The 26,437-nt window shown below is 43.7% G+C and overlaps 1 protein-coding gene across 1 annotated transcript in view; it reads left to right on the top strand.

The window, feature by feature from the left end:
* The window catches only part of FIRRM (FIGNL1 interacting regulator of recombination and mitosis), a 195,049-nt gene that overhangs the window by 61,758 nt on the left and 106,854 nt on the right, over nucleotides 1-26,437 (top strand). Inside the window, exons 7-9 of the mRNA XM_063426979.1 lie at nucleotides 242-326; nucleotides 19,175-19,313; nucleotides 21,906-21,986. Of these exons, the coding sequence (XP_063283049.1) occupies nucleotides 242-326; nucleotides 19,175-19,313; nucleotides 21,906-21,986 (305 nt within the window). The remainder of the gene's footprint in view (nucleotides 1-241; nucleotides 327-19,174; nucleotides 19,314-21,905; nucleotides 21,987-26,437) is intronic.

The following is a 26,437-nucleotide window of genomic DNA, read 5'->3' as shown; positions in this document are numbered from 1 at the left end:
AAAAGCCCCCGTCTTATATTGGGCGTTCCACAAGTAATCTTAAACAAAAAACAATATAATTATAACCACTTCATACATTGACTTATCTGTTGGTTCCTAAAAACCTTGCAAGTGTCAACAGTAAATGTTGGTTAATATATGTATTCTTCTAAAAAAAAAAACTCACAAAGCAACAAAGAATAAGTCCTGCGGGTGCTGCATTAATAAATAATAATCGTCATTATCTGTATAATCTTCACAGTGCTGCATTCAGTCTTGGATATATGCGCAGTGGTGTCAAATATGGATCATGCCCTCCACGCCAACACATGGAAATTTATTATCAAGTGAGTTTTCTGTGCATGTTTAGGGTTTTTAAATTGTATTATTTTTTTTTTTCTGATCAAGAATAAAATGGAGGGGAAAACCATTGCAATGATGCTTCAAAACCAATTTAATCTTCAGGAGCAAAAAATTTATTAATCCACTTGGAGTAAGACAAAGTGAAGAACCACTGTCATGTTTTAGAATTGAGGTGTAAATTTTTGGGCATTCAAAGTGATTTTCAAATTGTGGCGAACAGAACCTCGCCACAGGCTTCTGGAGGGGCCTGCTAGCCAGCCTTCTGCCCCAAGACTATGGCCTCTGTATTAGACCTTGGTTCAGGACTGTGGAAATGCTTTGTTCGTGCCTTTTCCTTTGTCTGGTTTGGCGTATGGAATCCACCGAACAAATTAGACTTTTGCTGTTCGTATGCCGAGTCGTGTGTTGCTTGATGATTCTTTTGACCCCTATCAACACCGCAGCCGCAGCGTTCTAAGTAGTCAGCTGGGTGTTTGCCGTTTGTATGGACGAACACGTGGCGGCGGCCATCTTTTTTTTTTTTATTATTCTTTATTTTTGTTGTGCATATATATATCACAGGCAGGTGGTAAGAGGTGCCCCAAGAGCAGTTCTCCATCTTTTCCCACGCTCAACATGCGGGGCACAAGATGAACAAGCACATTTTATAATAATAAGTAGAAACAGTCGCTTGTGTAGGTAGCTATATGATTAATTTAGGCTAGATCTATGCGTTGGCTATGCTTTTGATAGTCAAGTACAGTATATTTATAACAATTAAAATTAAAATGCGTTTGCCTGCGCAGAGGCTTAACTCGGCTGTGGAAAAGTGGTGTACAACAGTAAGCTGTCAAAAGCAACAGGATAAATTAACGGTTCCAATGTAACGGTGACTAAATAAACGCTTTACTGTTAATAGTTATAAATTGGCTGATGATGATGCTGTGAATATTAATATTATAAACTCCCTGAGCAAAGGTTAATCGAGGGCACATGCCCGTTCAGCCTCCCCCCCCAAGTAGGCTACAATAGCAGATTCAGGCATACGCAGTAAGATACATTCATTTGTACGATAATTATATAAGTGCATATAATTTAAACAAAATGAAAAACTATATCTGTTTCAGTTTTCTTCTTTGAGCAGTGGTAGTTTGTTTTCTTTCCCCTCCTTTGTCCTTCCCCTCATGTTCAATTTAATAAGTATGAAGTCCTATATTGGCAGCAGTGCATAGACACAAACGTTTGTTAAGTTACATGAGCTTGGAAGGAAAATCCTAATAATAAGGCTCAGTGTAGTGAACTAAGTCAGATATGGAATACTTAAGGGTGACATAAGCTGCGTGTACCATCAAGCAGGGAAGTGCTCGCGGTTATACCTAAAATCTGCATTGCCCACTTGCGTGCTAAATGAAAGCGAGCCCGACAGCATGGATTGGTTCATCTGGTGTATCAGGATAGGATGGAAGCGGTACATATCATTAAGATTACTTCAGTGACAGAGTGCAAAAGGAATAGGTTAGTCGGTAAATATAGTGCGTGCTTGTAAATATACCAGGTACGGAGTGCAGGTATCCTATGAGATCGCTGTTAAGTTTAGGCCTGCGATTATTAGTTGGATCCTGCTTTGACTAAACTTAGGTGCTGGGTTTGTTGATCACATCGTAGAAGCCATTTGTCTGGTACCATACGACTAAGCATGCAACTACCAAATACAAATACTGACTGCACAGGAGTGGTTTGGTCTAAATAAGGCGAATAACTGCAATTGACAAACAAAAAATAGTTACCTAAATTCTCTGTAAATTCCTTGGGGACATGAACACTGGCGCTTAAAATTAAAACCGTCATATGAATAGCGCCGATGCAGGCAATAAAGCATAGCAGTCCTGCACTTTTGTTGATCAAGCATTGACTGAAACAGGCCTTCATAGGTTGCAATGAGGTGAGCAATAATATATGCTATTAATATATACAAAACGTGTTCGTTGTTAAACTGAACAATAAGAAAGTATGCGTCCATTATACAAAGCAGATTATAAGTATGGGACTCTTTAAAAGTTCATATAGGAAGGTAAGTTATCTGATATGATGTAACCTGTAATTTTTTCAATAGGCTTCATGGGCGTAACGAGCGAAGGTTTAGGTGCTGCGTATAGAGGCAAGGGAGCTGTTCTCCCGTTCGCTTGCGTGTGACCCTTGAGTCGCCAGTCCTCCATCTGTGCTCCCTGGGTCTGACCTGACCCTCCAGCGAGGCGCACTGTGGTACCGTGGGCACTCAAAGTCCAGATCAGCCCACCAGACCCCCCTCCAAAAGTCCATGTGCTGACTGTCTCCTGCACCTCCCCAGCGCCACAGTCACCGCTATGAAGCACCTAGTCTTGCATGTCTCACCCAGCGCCGGTCCACACTTAAGACTGTGGGACTTTCTCCACGGCTACCGGTATACCGGGGGTCCGTATTCCCCAGTCCCACAGGGCTCTCTGCGCCAGGGACAATCGGGCCCCCCTCAAACCCAGGTGCAGGGTCCTCTGCTTCTCCAGGGAGTAGGCCGCCCAGGGACCCATCTGCAGGTCAGCAGCCGTCCGGGTCGGAGCTGCGTTTGAGCGCCTCCACTTGAAAGAAAGGAATCTCCGCCGTGCCTGCCCCCATACCTGTGTTAGCAAATCTCCTGGCGGGCTGTTCTCCAGACAGCCTTTGCCAGTGCAGGCGATCGTCCCAAAACGAGTGCGGGGGTTCCGGCGCCTCCAGGGCAGCCGCCATGAGGTCGGGATAACCCCCGCCGACCATGGGGGGGGGGGGGAGTGGGGCCACACCGCCGGCAAGCACCGGTTATGCGCTGTCAGTCTCACACTGCAGGTTTGTAGGGCACTTCCATACCACCGGCCCCACTCCAGTGCCGCTTGCATCCAGGTTTTGATTTCTTCATCTGTAGCACAGGCATATTACTGACAGTGAGCGGCCAGCTCAGACATGTGGGTCACCACTTGTACAGCGGTGTTTGGTCGTCGAGTGCATGGAACTATAAACAGGCATTCAACAACGTGAACACCGCTGGGACTTCCACCTCCAGTTACGGAGCGCAAGACAAGCGCGCGCACAAACATTTTATTTGTTGGTTTTATTGTGTTTGAGGATGCCCCACAGATGCTCAATATGATTTAGGAGACAGGAGGCAAGGCAGTAGTTGTCTTGGAGGTGTGTTTGGGGTCGTTATCATGTTGAAATCTTGCCCTGCGGCCTAGTCTCCAAAGGGAGGGGATCATGCTCTGCTTCAGTATGTCACAGTACATGTTGGCATTCATGGTTCCCTCAATCAACTGTAGCTCCCAGGTGCCGGCAGCACTCATGCAGGCCCAGACCATGACACTCCCACCACCATGCTTGACTCTAGGCAAGACACACGTGTCTTTGTATTTCTCACCTGGTTGCCTCCACACACGCTTCACCATCTAAAACAAATAAGTTTATCTTGGTCTCATCGGACCACAGGACTTGGTTCCAGTAATCCATGTCCTTAGTCTGCTTGTCTTCAGCAAACGGAGTGCGGCTTTCTTGTGTATCATCTGTAGAAGAGGCTTCCTTCTCGGATGACAGCTATGCAGACCAATTTGATGCAGTGTGCCGTCTATTGTCTGAGCACTGACAGGCTGACCCCCCCCTCCCCTTCATCATCTGCAGCACTCATACGCTTATTTCCCAAAGACAATCTCTGGATATGATGCTGAGCATGTGCACTCAACTTGTTTGGTCGACCATGGCGAGGCCTGTTCTGAGTGGAACCTGTCCTGTGAAACTGCTGTATGCCCACTGTGCTGCAGCTCAGTCTCAGGGACTTGGCCAATCTTCTTATAACCTAGGCCATCTTTATATAGAGTAACAATTCTTTTTTTCAGATCCTCGGAAAGTTCTTTGCCATGAGGTGCCATGTTGAACTTCCAGTGACCAGTATGAGAGAGTGATAACACCAAATTTAACACACCTGCTCCCTATTCACACCTGAGACCTTGTAACACTGAGTCACCTGACACCAGATAGGTAAAATCACTAGTTGGGCCCAATTTGGACATTTCTACTTAGGGATGTACTCACTTTTGTTGTCAACGGTTTAGACATTAATGGCTGTGTGTTGAGTTATTTTGAAGGGTCAGCAAATTTACACTGTTATACAGGCTGTACACTTACTATTTTACATTGTAGCAGAGTGTCATTTCTTCAGTGTAGTCACATGAAAAGGTATATTACACAATGGGTTAACATAATTCTCACAGACAGTAAAAATACAGTTTTTACACATACACTGTAACTTTAAAACCATACATCCAATCTTCATAAAAAATATATATATTATTAATCAGCACACTTTAAACATAAACACTCTCAAAAATCAGACAAATCCATCCAGTAGATCAAAAGTTAGACGGAAGTCCTTTATGACCGACTGCAAGCACATTTCCCTGCCTAAAACAGTTCCATAGATTTGGGCTGTGCGGTCGATCAATTTCATGCCGAAAAACGACTAAGTCCCATTCGAACATGCGTTCGAATCTTCGAACAGGACTTAGTCTCTGCAGCTGAAAATTCTGTATGGGAGAAGGTAAGGGTCAGCGGTGTTCGTGGAAATGTGTAGCCGATTTTAGTTCCATGAATTTGGCTACACATACCGCTGACCTCGTTCGAATGAACAAAGATGGCCGCCGCCACGTGTTCGTTTGCACGAACTGTGGCCACCCAGCGGTCGGCAATTAACCTGCAGTAACCTCACAGCCTGGGAGGTAAACTTCCACTTCTGGGTGGTCCGCCTGTGTGGTACTTGGTTCAGTAAGCCCCATTTACTGAACCAAGTGGGAGAAAGCCAGAGACAAGTTGTTTTACAGGTCTGGGGACATAGTCTTAAAGGGGGCATTGTTCACCAAAGTCACAATATGTCCCCAGACGGTTCTTAAAGGGCCATACACACCCAATCAAAGTTAATAAGTTTTCAGGGGCACAATCTCCCAGGGGCCATAGTCATGAGGAAGGAGGCTGGCAAATGGGCTTCTCCACAATCCAGGGAAGCAGGGCAATTTATCATTTAAAGGGCCAGTTACTAATAGCAGTTTGTAACAGTGTTATTTTAAGGCAGTGATCTTTTTTCCACATTGTTTTGATATTTCAAAGTGAAGGGCTTAAACCCCTAAGGGGTTGATTGGATAACCCTGGTAAAATCCAGGGACTTTCTTATAGATTGATTGGAAATAAAGTAGGGTTTTAAGTATAGATTTTTTTTTTTGAGTCCTTACCCAACATGCTCTGTGGTATAGATTTTTTTGTTTAATACTTTGTAATTGATTATTTCACTCCTTGTTAAGGAGTCTTTCCTAAGATCTAAAGGTTATATAGGAAATAGGTTAGCACATGGTGGGAAATGAAACATTTGGAGTCTTATTTTGAATAACTGATAATAGCCAGCTAATGTTGGCAAAAAGGGTCACCCTTGCCAGCAGCTGCATGTGTGATATAAGCATCTCAAACTCACAAACTAAACAGCAACTTCAAAGCTTACACAATTAAAAAAAAATTTGTACTGTTTAAAAAAAAAAAAAAAAAAAAAAAGCATAAATAATGGAGATTTAGTTAAAATATATGATAATACATTGCATTAGCATGGAACCTAATGCATGCTCTTAAGAGATTAAACCACTTACCTGGGAAATCCTTCCTCTACACATTTCAAAGTTGAGTACTGCCCTGGACTGAGGTGTGTATTTGGGGTTATTGTGTGTTTTTTTTTCTTTGTTTTTATTGTTTTTTAATATTTATTTTTATGTATCTTGTAGGTTTCAAATTTGGGGTACTTACACTACATTTTTGAGTAAATGTTCATAATATGTTATTTTATGCACGATGTGTGAGACACTCCCCAGACAAAAAGGGGACAGGAAGAAATTTCTGTAGCTAAGAAAGGGTTGGATTTTAGGCAGTTGGCAATTGTTGTTTTTTTAATTTTTTTTTTGTTAAACAATATCTTTATTAAGACAGGAAATATACAAATTCAGATGGCAAAAACATCAATAAAAAACTGACATTTTACAATAGTAAATTAGAAAGTGATTAATTTAACATGGGTAGTGAGGTTGGTTGACTGGGACTGGCACGGAAGAGGTTAACTGTGCATAGAGAGGTTGACTAATGGACTGGAAGAGAATGTGTTGCTTGCATTACAGTGAGGGAGAGGAGCGCATATGGGCTCTAGCTGCAGTGCAGTCTGTGCTGTGAGCAGGGCCGTCTTTAACGCGGGGCAAAAGGGGCTGCTGCCTCGGGCCCATTTCTTCCTGGGGGCCCCAAAGCATCTGCCCCTTGAGCCTCGCGGGCCCTTTAATTTTTCACCAGGCCCCTTCCCTGACTGGCCGCGGCCAGGCTCCTATCATTATATTTTTGTGCGGGCCGCGGCCGGGCCCCTACTAATCTGTTTCCCCGCGGACGGGCCCCTGTCACAATGATCCCCCCGCGGCCGGGCCCCTCTCTCTTTGTATCCCTGCGGATCATGGCTGGGATCCCATGGCCTGCTGGGAGGAAGTGAGTTCAGGTCACTTCCTCCCGGCCAGCTAACAGAGAGCCCCGTGGGAAGGAGGAGGAAGATGAGGCGGCGGCGGTAGACACAAAAGAGGTATTCTAAAGAAGCCATCACCTTAGGTCAGCCAGCTCCCAGTAGGGATCGACCGATATTGATTTTTTAGAGCCGATACCGATGCCGATAAGCTGTGAACTTTCAGGCCGATAGCCGATAACTTGCCGATATTCTGTACATTTACCATTTTGAAAAAATAAACTCTTTCTAACGGTAAATGCACAAAATATACATGCCACATGTAGTGGATGAAGTGTATTTAGACAGGGGATCTGTGTGTGTAGTGGATGCAGTGTGTATTTGTGTAGTATGTATATATAGTGTATGCAGAGTGTATAGTGAATGCAGTGAGTGTTTGTGTAGTGTGTGTGTGTGTGTGTGTATATATATATATATATATATATATATATATATATATATATATATATATATATAGTGAATGCAGTGAGTGTGATGTAGATTAATTTAGAAATAAACAAATATGTTTAAATGTCTATCTGTTCCTGTCCAAATCTGAGATGATTAAATTGCGTATACGCAGAAGTAAGTTCACACTGACACATGCAGTTCAGGTTAAAAATAACTTCAGAAAATGTAATGGCATCTGGCAAAAAACAGGCTTGCAAGCCCTTATAAGACCAAAATGACATCATCATTGAATATCAGATAATAACAAATAAACATCATTAATTGGATTAAATGTTAAGTGACTATGTCAGTGTCCACCCATCAATATTATTAATTGGATCAAGAACTAAGTGGTTAAATAGGTGTCCTCCCACCGGGAGGTGGTATTGTTCTGGACACTGGTGTGGACAGATGGCTCAAGCGCCATCTCTCCCAGCATGAGGCTTACTCGGTGGGAAGGGGGGCTTGAGCGTCATTTTGGGCAGTTAGTGATGTCAGACTCGTGGTCAGGTGCAGGGTTATTTTATGAATAGAACATTTCATTAGGCCTGCTTCTCATGGCCTTGGCACTGGCCTTGGTTATACTTTGTTGCATATTACAGGAGATTCAATAATTCCGGAGTCAGCTATGTCTTTTTAGAAAATACAGTCTCTATTCATTATACTAAATGCTGTTAGGAAATTCTGTCATGTAATGTAGGCAAAATGGAGGGTCTGTCATAATGTGAGGTTATGTGAGATTAAAATGGAGTTAGTACAATAATTCAATACAGGTTTAATAAAGATTTTTAATAATTCTACATCAGTCCCCCCTATGAAATGTTAGATTCTAAAAGATAAACTTTATTTGTTAATACCAGAAGACGTGTTAGCCCAAAGGCACAGAAACCCTGTGGCCGCTAGCTAGGTGTTAATGCAAAGTGCAATTCTGTCCCTTAATCTGACTCTAGTAGGCTAACTCATCCGTCAGCATGGCTCTCGAACGCTTCACTCCCATGGGTGGCCCATGGTGGCTTGTCCACCACTTCTCCGCACGGAGGCTTTACCCATCACAGACGGATGCTGTCCCTAAACTGGTCCCTTCCTAGAACTCTTGCACTTTATCAACAAAAGGGATAGTTTGCAGCGGTATACAGGGTGAGTTGAGATCTTGAAAATCTTGGTCATCAACTGCCAGATGTGCAAAAGTTGGTGTTGCTTGGTCTACAGTCTTCTGTAGGAATTTTCTCAGACAAGGGAGGACACAACAAACGAGAAGAGCAAAGATAAAAAGAGAAATTAGTATTGCTATACCAATATGCATTAAAGCTTTTTGCCATCCTGTCATCCAACCAAACCATCTTTCCCAGGGATCTTTTATCCCAGAATTTCCTTTTAACTCTTCAGAAAGCTCATTTAATTTTTCTATGGCTAAGATGACTTTACCATTAGGGCCTGTGTTTTCTGGGATGTAAGTACAACATGTCATGGTGTCGGGCAAAATTTTACATACACACCCTTTTTCGGCTAGAATCATATCTAAGGCCATTCTATTCTGGAAGGACATTTGGGATGTAGCCTGCAGCTGTTCGGCTAATCCCTGGAGGGCATCCCTGGTGTAATTAACAAAGCGCTGTTGGTTGTAATAAATGTAATTTATCCAATTCAAATTCTTGTTTGCAGTAACTATGGTAAAAAGTGATTCAAATCCTGCAGCAACTTCATCTCTTGCTTTAAATTCATTGGGCACCCCCCTAGGCACCCCAATGGCATCAATATAAATGTGAGGGTCAAAACTGCCTTTTACTGGGGCTTCACGCTTAACCTTGGCTGGTGTGTGTTTGGACTCATGTGTGTCAGGGTGTGTGTCAGAGATAATATGTATAGGCATGATGGCTTTAGCCAGAGTACACTCCCCCCACCATTCCTTGTCCATCCTGGATCTTAGCTGTAAATCCCCACACAACCAGTAAATATCCCCCAATGACCTAGTATGGAATTGCAACAAGTTCATGGAGACATTTCTGTAGGTGGCACAATACCCTTTAGAGAAGTTACCCACAAATTTACCAATTCCATCATAATTAGCATAACAAGTGTAGTTACCTTTATATACTGTAACACCATCTGGAGGTTTGACATCCTTGGTTAAAAGAGGATATTCCACTGCCCATGCTTTGCAGAGGGACCTATTGAAATTGTAGTGGTAGGCAAAAAGACTCAAAACACATTCTTCTAAATCTACTGGCAAGGTTAAAGGTACGGTGCCGAGGTGAGGCCGGGCACCACCACACACATAGCATGCGGTTCTGTTATGTTTGTTGGCATTATATTTCATCCATTCCAACCATAGATTAACATCATTAAAACCTGTTTCAGCGGCCATGGTGTCTTCAAAGGTGGGGTTTGCAATGGCCATCATGTCTTTAAAGGACTGGATGTGTGGTTTTAATGGATTTGAGACCATATGAGTGGCCCCTTGCCACTCTGGAGAGTGGCACATATCTTTAAGGTAGAAGTGCCCTAACTTGTTATAGGAACCTTTCTTCCAATACATTCCCATTACATACTGATCTGCATCTGTTGGACTGGGATGCTCAATATTTAGGATTAACTTCATGGGTGTGCCTCCTCCAGGCTTCCTTAGGGTCATTCTTTGGAGGAGGGATCTGCCATGGTCATCTACTTTAGATAAGGCACTTTTTAGTTTGTAACCCCAGGCAGGCCCGGCATTCCATCCCGCCGCCCCCCAATGGTTACAATTATGCCCCCATTGTTTGTCAACTACACAAACATAGGGGTCCTTTGAATGAGGGATATCTCTATAGATATTCTGAATCTGTGATGTAGGGAATGGGCATTCTACAATGTCACAGTAATCAAAAGTATAAGTAGCCACACAGGTACATGAATTGTACCAGAAGGTATACCCACTGGCATCTTTGGTCATGGCTACTTGCTGGGCCTTAATTAAGCTAATTAAGGAGAGGATGTACCAGAAGTACATGGTTGTGCGGTATCTGCTTCCTCTGGGGCAGGAGCCTTTTTGCAATGGGAAGCGTGGATCCAATGTGGCCTGCCGGCCAATTTGACGGAGGTTGCAGTGATCAGGAGAACTTGGAATGGCCCGTCAAATCTTGGTTCCAGGGTGTGTTTCCGCACAAATTTCTTGACTAGAACCCAATCTCCGGGAAGCAGGTGGTGGGTACCCGTATCAGATTCGGGATCTGGAATTGAAGAGAAAACTTGGGCATGTATTTTGTTTAAGGCATTTGCAAGTTCAGTTACATAGTCTACTAAAACATCAGTTTGAAGCTGCAACTGTTGCGGGTAATAACAACCTAGTCTGGGTGCAGTCCCAAATAGAATCTCATATGGGGATAGTGAGTGCTTCCCTCTAGGTGTGTGCCTAACACTGAATAAAGCTATTGACAAGCTTTCTGGCCAGGGCATCTTTGTTTCTTGTGACATTTTAAGCATTCTGGCCTTTAGGGTGCCATTCATGCGTTCCACTTTGCCACTACTTTGTGGGTGGTAAGGGGTGTGAAAGGCTAGGGTCACCCCCAGAGCAGCCCAGATTTCTTTAGTCACTGTTGCTGTAAAGGCTGGGCCCTGGTCACTTTCAATGACTTCTGGAATTCCAAATCTACATACAATATCTGTAAGTAGGCGTCTTGCAGTTGTTTTTGCAGTGATATTGGCCACTGGGTAGGCTTCTGGCCAACCTGAGAACATGTCCACTATTACTAGTGCATATTCATGAGGCCCACTCTTGGGCATTTGTATGTGGTCAATCTGAATTCTTTGGAATGGGTACATGGGCTTAGCCAGGTGTTTCAAGGGCACCTTGATTGGTTTTCCTGGGTTGCATTTTGCACAAATGACACAGGCCCTACAGAAGCTGTTGATCAATGTTGTGATTCCAGGTGCCTCATAATACTTTTGTATGAGGGCGGCCATTAAGTCTTTTGACAGATGTGCAGGTCCATGTGCCCATTGGACAACTGCTGGATATACATTTTTAGGAAGGCAGAATCTGAAGTTGTTGTAATAAACTCCATCCTTTAGGACTGCTCCCTTCTTCTTCCACTTCTGTATTTCTTCGGGGGTAATTGTAGCTTGCTGTTCCCGTAAGATTCTTAGGTCAGTAGGAAGAGTCTGCAAGGCAAAAATAGGAATTTCTTCGTGTCCGGACACTTCTTCATCCACTTCCTGCAATTTTCTTGCTGCTTGCTTAGCAGCCTGATCAGCCAAATGGTTGCCCCTTGCTTCATCTGTATCCAACTTCCCATGTGCCTTCACTTTCAAGATGGCCACTTCTTCAGGGAGTAGGAGGGCATCCATTAGTTACTTGATTGCAGAGCTGTGTTTGACTGGCGTACCGGCAGTGGTAAGAAATCCTCTTGTTTTCCAAATTAGGCCGAAGTCATGTGCCACACCCAGAGCGTATCTTGAATCCGTGTAGATGTTGGCACGTTTTCCTTCGGAGATTTTGCATGCTGAAGTCAGGGCTTGTAATTCAGCTTCTTGTGCAGACATTGCTGGTGGTAAAGATGATGATTTGATAACTTCATCTGTTGTGGTTACGGCATATCCTGTGTGGTATTTTCCTTCATCAGCATACCTTGAACCGTCCACAAACAGGGTGAAATCAGGATTTGTTAATGGATTCTCATGTACAGTTGGTAAGTGTATTGTCTCCATTTTCGTTTGTTCAAAACAGTCATGAGGTGTCTCTGGGTCATAATCATTCACTATGACCAGATCTTGAAATTCATTTTCCAGGAAGTGGCGTGGCCATGCTTCAAGATGGTCAGTTGTTGGGTATTTGACAATGCCATTTTCCTGTAGCTGTGATTCATCCATGGTGGCCCATAATTTTGCCATGGGCCCAAGATCATTCCATGATTTTGTTTTCAACTTGGTGACAGGGACATGTGGAATGGCAGTATCCCAATGACGGTACAAGTATTTGAGCTCTGAAGGTAATTGAATCAAGGCCATGCTGTTGCCTTCAGAGTCACAGTAAAAGTCTTGGGCAGTGAGTTTCACCTCAACTAGGTGATAAAGCTCATCTTCATAGCAAGGCTCAGGAGTGCTGTTTGGCTTATACCACATGGTACAGAAGGCATATCCTGGTCCCTCGCAGAGAGGGGCTTGTCCATCATGAAAGGATAAATCAGGATGCATTCTCTTGATTGAACCAGCAAGAAGGTAGATATAGGTTTCATCCATGATAAACCCATAGTGGATACCTCCCTCAGGTAGTGGGAGAAGAGTGGACGGATTGAGAACTTGACATCTTTGTATGGTAATGTTGTCAGGTAACAGGAGATGACATTGGAGGCGTAGGTGTCTTGCAGGAGACACATGCTTGAGTTGTACTTGGTTGATGATGGCAGAAATGTCATGAGGGGCCAAGACAACTAGAGGGTGGCCAAGGACCAGGTCTGCAGTGAAACCTTTCCACTGATTCTCCTTTGTCTTGTACAATATCAGTAAGGCCAGCAGCCTGATCTGCAAGTTTGTCCTTAGCCCATTCTTTTAGTTGGTTACAAAAAGTTACTCCGGAGGGGCAATCAATGTCACTTATTAGTAGATCTGTACTCAGGTGGCGGGCCATGCTGGGCCAGTATGCATCCCCGGCTTTAATAGCACAAATGCTCAGTAAATCACGCCATGCTGCAGAATAAGTCTTTTGAATCTGAACTAGGTTGCTTTTCTAAGTCAGGAAGTGATTTCATCAGGGCACTAGCCTGAGTAGGATTAAAAGCTACATATTTAGGAGGGGCCCGATAACCCCGGCCTGTATGTCCGAAAGGATCATCGAGGGAACGGCGGGGTGGGGGCCCCGTGGCATCCTGTGAGCTCTGGGATCCCTCCTCATACTCATCTTCACCTGTGACCGTGACCCCTCTGAGTAATGGGGCTATTTGAGGTGTTAGAACCGGGGGAAATGAGGGAATCCCAGAAGCTGGAGTGGCCAGTGGATTATGAGCTTGGGGTGAGTAATCACCGGGAAGCACCGGCATTAGGGGTGCTGGATGACTGGGGGCCGCCATATTGGAGGCGTGAAAGGAAGCTGCGTTAGGGTTAAGGGAAGAAGTGGCGGCCATGTTGGATGTGGGCACATCCGGGGCAGACTGTGCCGGACTGGGCATGACCGGGGTCTGGGGAGTGGCTTGGGAAAGGAAGTAGGCTTGGTTTGGATAGGGCAGGGCCAAGGGGTAAGGGAAGGGGTAGGGCCAAGACAACTGGGCAGGGTTTTGGGCGGATCCTGGGGAGGGTGGGTTAGTTGGGCAGGGATTAGGGAAGGAGGTGGGACATCCGGGATATGGATATGAAATTGAAGGGGTGGGAACCTGGGCTGTGGGAGGAGTGGGAAAGGGAGAGAGCGGAGAGGGATTAGCAGAGGCAGGTGTAGTAGGAGGAGCCGGAGTGGGTGTAGTAGGATTGACAGTAGCAAGAGAGGAGGGGTTAGTGAACTGGGTGGATGCAGACGGGAGGGTAGGATTATTGACGGAGAGAGAATGTAGAGAAGGAATGGCAGATGAAATGCTTGGATTAGGCAGAGAAGGTAGTGCAGGGATGGATGAGGATGATGGGAATGTTAGGGATGATGATGGGGAGAATAATGATCCATCAGAATTCAGGACCGGACAAACAGGGGAAATGACGGGATGGGAGATGGGAACATTGGGAGAGGGGAACATGGTCAGCTGGCTGTCACTTATTGCTGACTGAACCTTGGGGATAGACATCCCCTGGGCACCATTTTGGGGCGCTGGCTGAGGGAATGCCCCAGCAACACAATTATTATGATACACAAACAATTTTACACCTTTGTGATTTATTTCTTCCTCAACCCAACCTTCCTGCTGAATAGCCTTCGCTACTCTGTACCGTGCTTCAGCAGTACGCAATAAATCATTATCTGTAAGCTTGCCTTTCTTCTCTGTCAGTAATCTACGCCAGCTTTCTGGCTGCAATCTACCACATGAAGGCACAGCAATTTTACACACTTTAGCAATCTTTTCAACTCCTTTAACCATTTCTTCTCCCTCTCTATCTTCAACTAAATCACACGCTAGCCAGCCCTTACCGGGCTTACTCAATTCCTGTCCCATATCCCCCTATACAGGCGTCCCAGATATAGGGAAAGAAAAATGAAACAGAACGTCTACAATGCTCGACTGCCACTCAAGAAGGGTGGGTCCCCCTCAAGTGCGTCTTCCCAAAACGTAGACTAGTCACTAAATCCGCCTACCCGAGGTGGTAGTCACGGATTGGAGCGGGGTGAGAAGTGTGTGACCAATCACTTCTCTCACAAGAGAAATAGGAGTGGATAGTGTAAATAACACAGGAAGTATAGTAAAAGTAAAAGTAAGGTGAAATTTTAGAGACAGACACAGGAGTTTGAATGACTCCCAATTAAACAAAAACAACAATACAATTGAAATACAGTGCATGCATCACAGTTCAAATAAAATCAACAGTAATCCCTTTCCTTTACTCATGTGACCAAAGTCACCTCCCTCAATCTCGTAGTGTCCCCGCTCGGAGAATGACTTCCTCAAGTCTCACTACCAGCGGCCAAGGATAACAGCTAACACCGGTCCGAAATCCATATGCCTCCCTCGTTACAGCAGTCCACTAAGTGTGGCCACCACTATCCTCACCCTCATAGCGCCCCTATGAACCCACTCATAAGTCTCACTACCCCGTGGTGATGGAGACAGCAATGCCTGCCAGAATCCACGCACCACAAATAACAATTGGAATGCCACCAGCCTCAGCGCTCGAAGCTGGAGGGTACCACCTCTCTGCAAGCAGAGCTATGTGCACAATGAGGCTAGCTAGGCTATCAAAGTGACACCAGAAGGACCCCCAGGAAACTATGAGTCTACACAATCTCCACAGATCCAACACCCTCTTTTTCCTTACAGCCACAGCCACGAGGCTCCTAAAAGAGGTACAGGCAAAGAAGACCCCCTGGAAAACTTCCACAGGTCCACCCCCCTTTTTCCTTACAACCACAGCCACGTGGTTCCTAAAAGGAGTAAACAGGCAAACAGAGGACCCCAGGCAAACTACCACAGGTCCACCCCCCTTTATCCCAAAAAGGGGTACACAGATAAACACTCTACCCGGGCACTTAGCTAAAGACAGACCAATACCAACACACCCAGGCAACAGATAGATTAAATGCAGGTAAACAGATGGGTAATAACAAGACACCGGGCAAGATATTACCTGTCTTTGATGTCCTCCCGGGAAGCAGTCACAGACACGTGGACGGGTCAATCAAAGGGGCTGGAACATACCGGTGGCTCTGCAGAAGTCTCTACCGTGTAATCAGAGGTGATCAATCTCCCTTCCTTCCCCCCGGATTCCTCCGTCCAACAGCGTCTTCCTTAGGACGGCTTACCGGCCAGAGGCCATAGCCCGGTGCCCCACGTTCTGGGCGCCAAATTGATGTAGATTAATTCAGAAATAAACAAATATGTTTAAATGTCTATCTGTTCCTGTCCAAATCTGAGATTATTAAATTGCGTATACGCAGAAGTAAGTTCACACTGACACATGCAGTTCAGGTTAAAAATAACTTCAGAAAATTTAATGGCATCTGGCAAAAAACAGGCTTGCAAGCCCTTATAAGACCAAAATGACATCATCATTGAATATCAGATAATAACAAATAAACATCATTAATTGGATTAAATGTTAAGTGACTATGTCAGTGTCCACCCATCAATATTATTAATTGGATCAAGAACTAAGTGGTTAACTAGGTGTCCTCCCACCGGAGGTGGTATTGTTCTGGACACGGGTGTGGACAGATGGCTCAAGCGCCATCTCTCCCAGCATGAGGCTTACTCGGTGGGAAGGGGGGCTTGAGCGTCATTTTGGGCAGTTAGTGATGTCAGACTCGTGGTCAGGTGCAGGGTTATTTTATGAATAGAACATTTCATTAGGCCTGCTTCTCATGGCCTTGGCTCTGGCCTTTGGTTATACTTTGTTGCATATTACAGGAGATTCAATAATTCCGGAGTCAGCTATGTCTTTTTAGAAAATAGTCTCTATTCATTATACTAAATGCTGTTAGGAAATTCTGTCATGTAATGTAGGCAAAATGGAGGGTCTGTCATAATGTGAGGTTATGTGAGATTAAAATGGAGTTAGTACAATAATTCAATACAGGTTTAATAATTCTACATCAAGTGTTTGTGTAGTGTGTGTGTGTGTGTGTATGTGTGTATGTATGTGTATATATATATATATATATATATATATATATATATATATATATATATATATATATATATAGTGAATGCAGTGAGTGTTTGTGTAGTGTATATAGTGAATGCAGTGAGTGTTTGTGTAGTGTGTATAGTGAATGCAGTGAGTGTTTGTGTAGTGTGTATAGTGAATGCAGTGAGTGTTTGTGTAGTGTGTATAGTGAATGCAGTGAGTGTTTGTGTAGTGTGTATAGTGAATGCAGAGTGTGTGTTTGTGTAGTGTGTGTATAGTGAATGCAGAGTGTGTGTTTGTGTAGTGTGTGTGTATAGTGAATGCAGAGTGTGTGTTTGTGTAGTGTGTGTGTATAGTGAATGCAGAGTGTGTGTTTGTGTAGTGTGTGTGTGTATAGTGAATGCAGAGTGTGTGTTTGTGTAGTGTGTGTATAGTGAATGCAGAGTGTGTTTGTGTAGTGTGTGTATAGTGAATGCAGAGTGTGTGTTTGTGTAGTGTGTGTATATACTGCAGTGTGTGTGTTTGTGTAGTGTGTGTATGTATGTAATGCAGTGTGTTTGTGTAGTGTGTGTATTTAATGCAGTGTGTTTGTGTAGTGTGTGTGTATGTAATGCAGTGTTTGTGTAGTGTGTATATATGTAATGCAGTGTGTGTGTTTGTGTAGTGTATGTATGTATGTAATGCAGTGTGTGTGTGTTTGTGTAGTGTGTATGTAATGCAGTGTGTGTGTTTGTGTACTGATGTAATTTGTGTAAAATGGAGGGGGGGGTGTTTATGTTTATTATTATTATTTTTTTATATTTAAATTGTGTTGTTTTTGTTTCTTTTAGTCCCCCCCCCCCCCCCTCCTCCCTGCTTCTTACCAGGGAGGGGGGGGGATATAGTATTCCCGGGGGAGCAACGCTCTGCAGCCGCGGCTCTCGCGAGATTTAGACATGGAGCTGCAGGAGCTGCTGGGAGGGTAAGTCTGCAAGCCCCCCCCCCCAGGACCGCTGGGCTTGTAATGAGCCTGGCGGTCCTAGAAGGTATTATCGGCAATATCGGTAGCTATATTGGCCGATACCGATATTGCCGGAAATACCGAATATCGGCCGATTATATCGGTAAAACCGATAATCGGTCGATCCCTAGCTCCCAGGGATGCCATATTTCTGCAGCAAAAGTAAGAAAACATAACTTATTTATATATGTACTTGTGTATGTGATATTGTGCATATCTGTCTGTGTATGCGTACCTGTGTGTTTGTGTACCCATGTGTCAGAGTGTGTGTATCTGTGTCATAGTTCCTCTGTGTCTGTGTACCTGTGTGTCTGTGTACCCATGTGTCAGAGTGTGTGTATCTGTGTCATAGTTCGTCTGTGTACCTGTGTACCTGTGTGTCGGGGGGCTTGTGCACCTGTGTGTCGGGGGGCTTGTGCACCTGTGTGTCGGGGGGCTTGTGCACCTGTGGGTCAAAGTGTTTGTGTGTCAGTGTATGTGTACCTGTGTTTGTATGTACTTGTGTGTATATGTATGTCTTTGTATCTGTGTATGTATGTGTACCTGTGTGTCAGTATACTTGCTTTTGCATGTGTATCTGTGTCAGTGTTTTTTTTGCTCCTATGTATCTTTGTGTTTCTGAGTGTGTGTGCATGTGGCAGTGCATACATCCCAGTATTTCAATGCCAACACTGCACACAAATTCATCCCTGCACCTGTGTGTTTAAGGGTGTATCTGTGTGTGGCAATACATACACCCCTGCATGTTCAACACTGCACACATACACAATGCCACCCCTTTTACCCAACAAGCCTCACATTAGCTCCCCTAATCCTGTCACACTCGCCTTCTCTCGCACTGTCACAAACACCCTTCCATGTGGTCACACTCATCCTCCATCACTCTGTCACACTCACCCCCTTTCACCCTGCCACACTGACCCAATCACATTAACCCCTCCAACTCTGTCACACTCATCCCCCCAATCATGCTGTACACACCCTGTCACATGAATCAATCCCTTATCGTGTCACACTCACCTCCCCAAGCCTTGTCACACTTCCTCCTCAACCCTGTAACACTCACCCCGCAACCATACCACACCACCGTGTCAATTTAATGCCCCCAAGCCTGTCACACTCACTGCCCAACTTTCTCATTCACACCACTCTAGCACATTCACCTTGAGGGTGCGGTCCAGGGGGCCCAAGCAAATGCTTGCCCAGGGTCCAATCAATATTAAAGACAACCCTGAGGAGGGGGGGGGGGGGGGGGGCGGGCTAAGTCGGCTGGGTTACACTGCTGAAAACAGCAAAACATTTTAAAGCAGGTCAGAAAAACTACACAAAATTGAAAGAAAACAAACTAAACACAGGTATTTTGAGCTTATTAGTCTAAAGCACAGAATGAGACATGTTGGCGGATTCAAATCACTCAGTCCAATTCTGCCTGATTATCAGGGGTATTGTTGCATTTTCCAAAAGCAGCACTTTTGGATTTAAATTTTTTTGTTGATTACAAGAAAGTAACAATTTATTTATGTGACCCGAGGCTCAATATATTAAATTCCTGTGCGAACTCACCTGAGTGTCATTTATTTTCTTTATTCTTTGTGTCCAAATGCTAGACAGAGTCTCAAGCATCAGACTGCAATAAAGGGTCACCTGCGCCATAATGACGTTATAAATGGCTTGTGCGATGATATTCTGCTGTCCTTCTACTCCTGCGTGCAGCTGGCAGAACACATGACATTATCAGTAACACCGGTAAGAAATCTAAATCCATATATTCATTACAAGCTATTGTGTTTGGAGCAGTTGGTTATTCAACAATTTTTTTTTCTTAATTCGCATATTTAAAGTAACACTATAACCACTTCATCTTCTTAAAGTACAGTACAGGTATAAACACTCCTACCTGAACAGTATAGGACCCTTCTCTCTATCCTGGAGATAATTGGGTTAAGTGCTAGAAGTAACTCGGCTATCTCCGAGGATAGAGCCTAACCACCATTTTACAAGGATAATAAAAATGCAAAATTCCACAACAACCGAATAGAATCCCCACATTCAACGTATCCCCAGAGAGCTTAGATCTGAGCGCACAATATCACCGAACAGCGCTCAGATCCTATACACACAGTTCAATCGCCATGGAGTCTTTCACAGTCATTTCGTCATACGAATGGGCTCCATGAGATAGCTATCTGGGGTAGCTCTGTTCGCATAGTAATGTACCGAACGGCATGGCGTCCGTATGAACGAAGGAACAAGATGAAGGAAGGTCGGCGGCTTCAGCGGTGTTCGTATGAAAATAGTGTCCGGTTTTAGTTCCATAGATTTGTCGACGAACACCGCTGGGCGGTCGCATGTCCAAGTTGGCCGCCGCCGCCACGTGTTCGTTCATACGAACGACAACTACCCAGCCGACCATTTGACAATAGAAAGTGTCTGCGGTTAACCACACGTTCTAATGAGGCCAAGAGGTTAACAAGCAGCACACTTCCCTGCTGGGTGGCCCGCCATTCGGTAGTTCTTTCGGGAAAAAGGGAATTAAACATAGGGACCGTACGGACAGGGCAATAACCGAACAAACAGATGAACCAAGGTGCAGCAACAGTAATCCAGAGACAGAGAGGTCTGTCACAGTTATAGTCTCTAGCGTGTCTCTTTAAATTCTTTAAAATGGTGTGTGGTAATAATCATAACATTAAGAAAAAAAAAAGTTTCCTGTAATTTTTCTAAGTATTTCAAGACAGCCTATAAATATTATCACATCCACTAATATTTCAGTTAGTAGAAGACATAGCTGATAGGAATCCTTTTGTAAGTAAGTCTGTCCCTAATAAATACAAAAAATGTGTCCCTAATTATTAAGAGCTCCTTATTGTTGGTGTGTCTGCATGAGTGTAACTTTACTGCAGTAAAACTCCCCCTAATGTTTCTGTAAAATACGACACGTGTACTAATCCGTGTCCATAAGATACTTTTGGTCTTGGTATAGATTACCGTACATACTAGAGTATAAAACTAGTTTTTTGGCACATTTTTTGTGCTGAAAAACTCCCACGCGTCTTATACTCGAGTCAATGTCTGTATTATGGCAACTTACATTGCCATAATACAGACCAGGACTGCCGGGCTCATTACAAGCCCGGCGGTCCTGTTGGGGGCTGGCAGCGAGCTCCCTTCTCCTGCGTTCCGGTCAGCTCTAGTGTAAGTCTTGCGAGAGCCGCGGCATCAGACCGTGAGACTTAGACTGGAGCTGACCGGAACGCAGGAGAAGGGAGCTGACAGGAGCTGCAGGAAAGGTAAGTTACAGCTCGCGGCCAGCTCCCCCCCCTGTACAGCCCATCCACTGGACCACCAGGGAATAATATAGCCCCCCTTCCTGGCCAGGCAACAAGGAGGGAGGTGGGCCAAAAAAATAAAATAAAAATGTATATAATATAATAAAATAAAATAATATTAAAAAAAAATGTTTAATATTAAAATAATAATAATAATAAAAAATAATAATAAAAATGCCCACCCCCACCAAGGTTACACATTCTGCATCACATACACATACACACACACTGCATTACTACACACACTGCATTACTACACACACTGCATTACTACACACACTGCATTACTACACACACTGCATTACTACACACACTGCATTACTACACACACTGCATTACTACACACACTGCATTACTACACACACTGCATTCATACACACACTGCATTCATACACACACTACACACACTGCATTCATACACACACACTACACACACTGCATTCATACACACACACTACACACACTGCATTCATACACACACACACACACACACACACTCTGCATTATATACACACACACTGCATTCATTATATACACACACACTGCATTCATTATATACACAAAATAAATATTCAATTAATGTAATTTTTTTAGGATCTAATATTTTTTAGAAATTTACCAGTAGCTGCTGCATTTCCCACCCTAGTCTTATACTCGAGTCAATACGTCTTCCCAGTTTTTTGGGGTAAAATTATGGGTCTCTACTTATATTCGGGTCGACTTATACTCGAGTATATACGGTACATTTTTTCATATCCATAAGTGGTTTTTAGTAGGTCATGGATTTGCCTAAAATGCCCAGGAAAAGCCCTGCTCCTGGCTACTCCCCCTTAAATTAAAGAGCCCATCTTTGTCTATTTAAAATGTTTCAAGGGATGAAAGAATGATGAACAACACAATAAAAGAAAATTCTAAATATAACATTTTGTAGATAGTGTTAATGAAAATACGATCTTTAGCTACATGAACATAGATGAAAAAACCTGCGTTATCATTACGATTTTTTTAGGAAATGACAGACCAGAAACTTTTCCAGAAAACTGTAAAGTTGTGTCGTTTCTTTGCCAATTCTCTTGTGCACTACTCTAAGGTAAGGCGCTCAGAAAGAACAATTCCTGTGCATACCTCTTAGTTTATGTACTGCATGTTATAGACCAAGGGAGGCATATCGTAATATGTTGAGTCACAAAGAGCAATGCCTGTTTTAGCTTTTTCATCATCTGCTTACACACACACTGACATATACACATACACAGATACAAACACTGACACATATGCAGGTAAACAAATATGAACACTGACACACCCATACAGATAGAGATGCACAGATACAAACACTAACAAACATGCAGAACCACAAACACTGATACAATGCAGATACACATATACAGAAAGTGTTTGTATCGGTGTGTCTGTATGTGTTGTTGTTTGTATCTTTGTATTAGAATGTGTGTATCTGTATCTGCATGTGTGTCCTTGTCTGGTGGTGTAAAGGATTCTTTTATGCAAACCAATAAGTTTGAATGACTATCTGTTCCTGTCCAAATTAGAAATAATAATGTTGCGTGCACGCAGAAGTAAATTCACACTGAGACACGAGGTTCAGGTTAAATGAAAGAACTTCAGGAAATTTAATGGCATCTGTTAAAAAGTGGGTGCGCAGACCCTTATAAAGGCATAATTACATCACTAAATAAATTCAAGATAACAACAAGTAAACATTAATTGGTTTAGGTGTTAAGTGGTTAGTTAAATGCCCTCCCTACTGGGTGTACCATCTTAGGTCACTACTGTCGTCATGAACTTCTCCTCCAGATTCCAGCACCATCTTGTTAGCACGAGGAGTTCACTCGATGGGCGGGGTGCTTTAGCAGCCATTTTGAGTAGTTGGCACGTTAGTCTCAAGGTTAGTTTTCAAGGCTTTTAGTAACTTCACATTTTATTAAGACTAGCTGCTACAATGTTTCACTCAGCAGGAACCTAACATTTCCTGCTGACACACAATTTCTATGAACAAAGCATTCTTGTAAGACTCTGAGGCCTGAGAAAGAAATATAAGAGTATAGATTTAAAGGGGCCTAATAATTCTACAACAGTCCCCCCTTAAAATGTTAATTACTAAAAGATAAAACTTTATTTGTTAATATCAGAAGACTTGTTAGCCCAAAGACACAGAAACCCCATGACCGCTAGCTTGGTGTTAATGCAAAGTGCAAGTCTATCCCTTGTCTGACCCTAACAGGCTGCAGCTCATCCGTTAGTACGGCTCTCGAACACTTCACTCCATGGGTATCCCGCGGTGGCTTGTCCACCACTTCTCCACACGGTAGATTGACCCATACAGACGGAAGCTGTCCCTTCCTAGAATTTCTGCACTTCATCGGCATAAGGGAGAGTTTGTAGCGGAATACAGGGTGATGTGAGGTCTTGATCATCAATTTCCAGATGAGTAAAGGTTGGTGTCGTTTGGTCTACAGTCGTCTGTAGGAATTTTCTGAGGCATGGGAGGACACAACAAACGAGAAGAGCGAGAACAAAAAGAAAAATTAGAAGAGCCATACCAATATGGACTAGAGCTTTCTGCTAACCAGTCATCCAACCAAACCATTTTTCCCAGGGATCTGTCACCCCAGAATTCCTTTTCAATTCTTCTGAGAGTTTATTCAATTTCTCTATGGCCAGGGTGACCTTACCATTTGGACCCGTGTTTTCTGGAATGTAAGTGCAACAAGTCATGGTGTCGGGTAGTATTTTACATACGTCCCCTTTTTCGGCTAAAATCATGTCTAAGGCCAGTCTGTTCTGGAAGGTCATTTGGGATGTGGCCTGTAATTGTTCGGCCAAGCCCTGGAGGGCATCCCTGGTATAGTTAACAAAGCGCTGTTGGTTGTAATAAATATAATTGATCCAATTAAGGTTTTTGTTGGCAGTGACTATAGTAAACCGTGATTTAAACCCCACCGCAACTTCATCTCTAGCTTTAAATTCGTTAGGTACCCCCCTAGGCATCTATGTAAATGTGTGGGTCAAAACTGCCCTTTACTGGGGTTTCACGCTTGACTTTGGCTGGTATATGTGGAGGACCGGGTATGTCGGAATGATTATCAGAAATAATGTGAATGGGCATGATGACTTTCGCTAGGGCACATTCTCCCCACCATTCAATCTCTAGCTTGGACCTTATCAGTAAGTCCCGACATAACCAGTAAATATCCCCTAGTGACCTGATATGGTGCTGTAGCAGGTGTTTAGGAACAGTTCTGTAGGTGGCACAATAACCTTTGGAAAAGTTACCCACAAATTTACCAGTTCTGTCATAATTAGTATAACAAGTGTAATTACCTTTGTAAATCGTAACCCCATCTGGGGGTTTGACATTTCCAACTAAGAGAGGGTATTCTGCTGTCCATGCTTTGCAGAGGGACTGATTAGAACCATAATGGTAAGCAAAAAGACCTAGAAAACAATTCTCTATTTCTAAAGGGATAGTTAATGGAACGGTGCCGAGATGGGGTCGGGCACCACCACATACATAGCATGCAGTTCTATTATGTTTATTGGCATTATATCTCATCCACTCTAACAACAAATTAATGTCATTAAAGCCAGTTTCAGCGGCCATGGTATCTTCGAAGGTGGGGTTAGCAATGGCCATCATGTCCTTAAAGGACTGGATATGTGGTTTCAGCGGATTTGGAACCATATGATCAGCCCCTCGCCACTCTGGAGAGTGGCACATATCTTTAAGATAGAAATGACCTAATTTGTTATAGGAACCTCTCTTCCAATACATTCCCATTACATATTGGTCAGCATCCTCTGGGCCAGGATGCTCAATATTTAACATCAATTTCATAGGTGTACCTCCTCCAGGCTTTCTTAAAGTCATTCTCTGAAGGAGGGATCTACCATGGTCATCTACCTTAGATAAGGCACTTTTTGGTTTATAATCCCAGGCAGGCCCAGCATTCCATCCTGCAGCCCCCCAATGGTTACAATTGTGCCCCCATTGTTTGTCAACCACACAAACATAGGGGTCTTTTGCTTGTGGTATATCTTTATAAATGGATTGGATCTGTGACTTGGGAAATGGGCAATCTACAATGTCACAGTAATCAAAGGTAAATGTGGCTACACGGGTACATGATGAATTATACCAGAAGGTGTACCCATTAGCATCTTTAGTAATGGCCACTTGCTGGGCTTTAAGGAGGCCAATCAAGGGGATGATGTACCAGAAGTACATGGTTGTATAGAGTCAGCTTCCTCTGGGGCAGATGTCTTCTTGCAATGAGAGGCGTGAATCCAGTGAGGCTTTCCAGCCAGCTTGACAGAGGTGGTGGTGATCAGAAGAACTTGGAATGGTCCGTCAAATCTAGGTTCCAGGGTGTGTTTCCGCACAAATTTCTTGACTAGGACCCAATCACCAGGGAGCAGACTGTGGTTGCCTGTGTCAGTATCAGGATCTGGAATTGAAGAGAAAACTTGGGCATGGATTTTGTTTAGTTACATAATCTACCAAAACATCAGTTTGAAGTTGTAGTTGTTGGGGAAAATAGCAACCTAGCCTGGGTGCAGTCCCAAACAGAATTTCATAAGGGGACAATGAGGGCTTTCCTCTGGGTGTATGTCTGACACTGAACAGGGCTATTGACAAGCTTTCTGGCCAGGGCATTTTTGTTTCCTGTGACATTTTTAACATTCTAGCTTTCAGGGTACCATTCATCCGCTCCACTTTACCACTACTTTGTGGGTGGTAAGGTGTGTGAAAAGCAAGAGTCACTCATAGAGCAGCCCAAATCTCTTTGGTTACTGATGCTGTGAAGGCCGGACCTTGGTCACTTTCAATAACTTCCGGCAATCCAAATCCGCATACAATTTCTGTGAGTAGACGCCGTGCTGTTGTTTTAGCGGTAATGTTAACCACTGGGTAGGCTTCTGGCCAGCCTGAGAACATGTCCACTATTACTAGCGCATATTCATAGTTGCCACTCTTTGGCATCTGGATGTGGTCTATCTGAATTCTTTGGAATGGATACATGGGTTTAGCCAAGTGTTTCAAAGGGACTTTGGCTGTTTTCCCTGGATTGCATTTAGCACAGATGACACAAGCCTTGCAATAATTATTGGTTAGTGTAGTAATCCCAGGAGCTTCATAGTACTTCTGTACAAGGGCATTCATCAGATCTTTCGATAAGTGTGCAGGACCATGTGCCCATTGAACAACTGCGGGGTACAAATTCTTTGGGTGGCAGAACCTGAGGTTGTTGTAATATACTCCATCTTTTAGAACTGCCACTTTCTGTTTCCATTTTTGTATTTCCTCAGGGGCAACTGTAGCTTGTTGTTCCCGTAGGATTTTTTGATCAGTTGGAAGAGTCTGCAAGGTAAATATGGGAATTTCTTTATTTCCGGACACTCTTCTTTCCACTTCCTGTGGTTCTCTTGCAGCTTGTTTTGCAGCCTGATCAGCCAGATGGTTGCCCTTTGCTTCATCCGAGTCCAACTTCCCATGTGCTTTTATCTTCAAAACAGCCACTT

The sequence above is a fragment of the Pelobates fuscus genome, chromosome 7 (genome assembly GCF_036172605.1).
Source record: "Pelobates fuscus isolate aPelFus1 chromosome 7, aPelFus1.pri, whole genome shotgun sequence".
Lineage (NCBI taxonomy): Eukaryota > Metazoa > Chordata > Amphibia > Anura > Pelobatidae > Pelobates > Pelobates fuscus.
The sequence above is the reverse complement of the archived record's forward strand: the minus strand, read 5'-3'. Positions and strand labels throughout refer to the sequence as shown.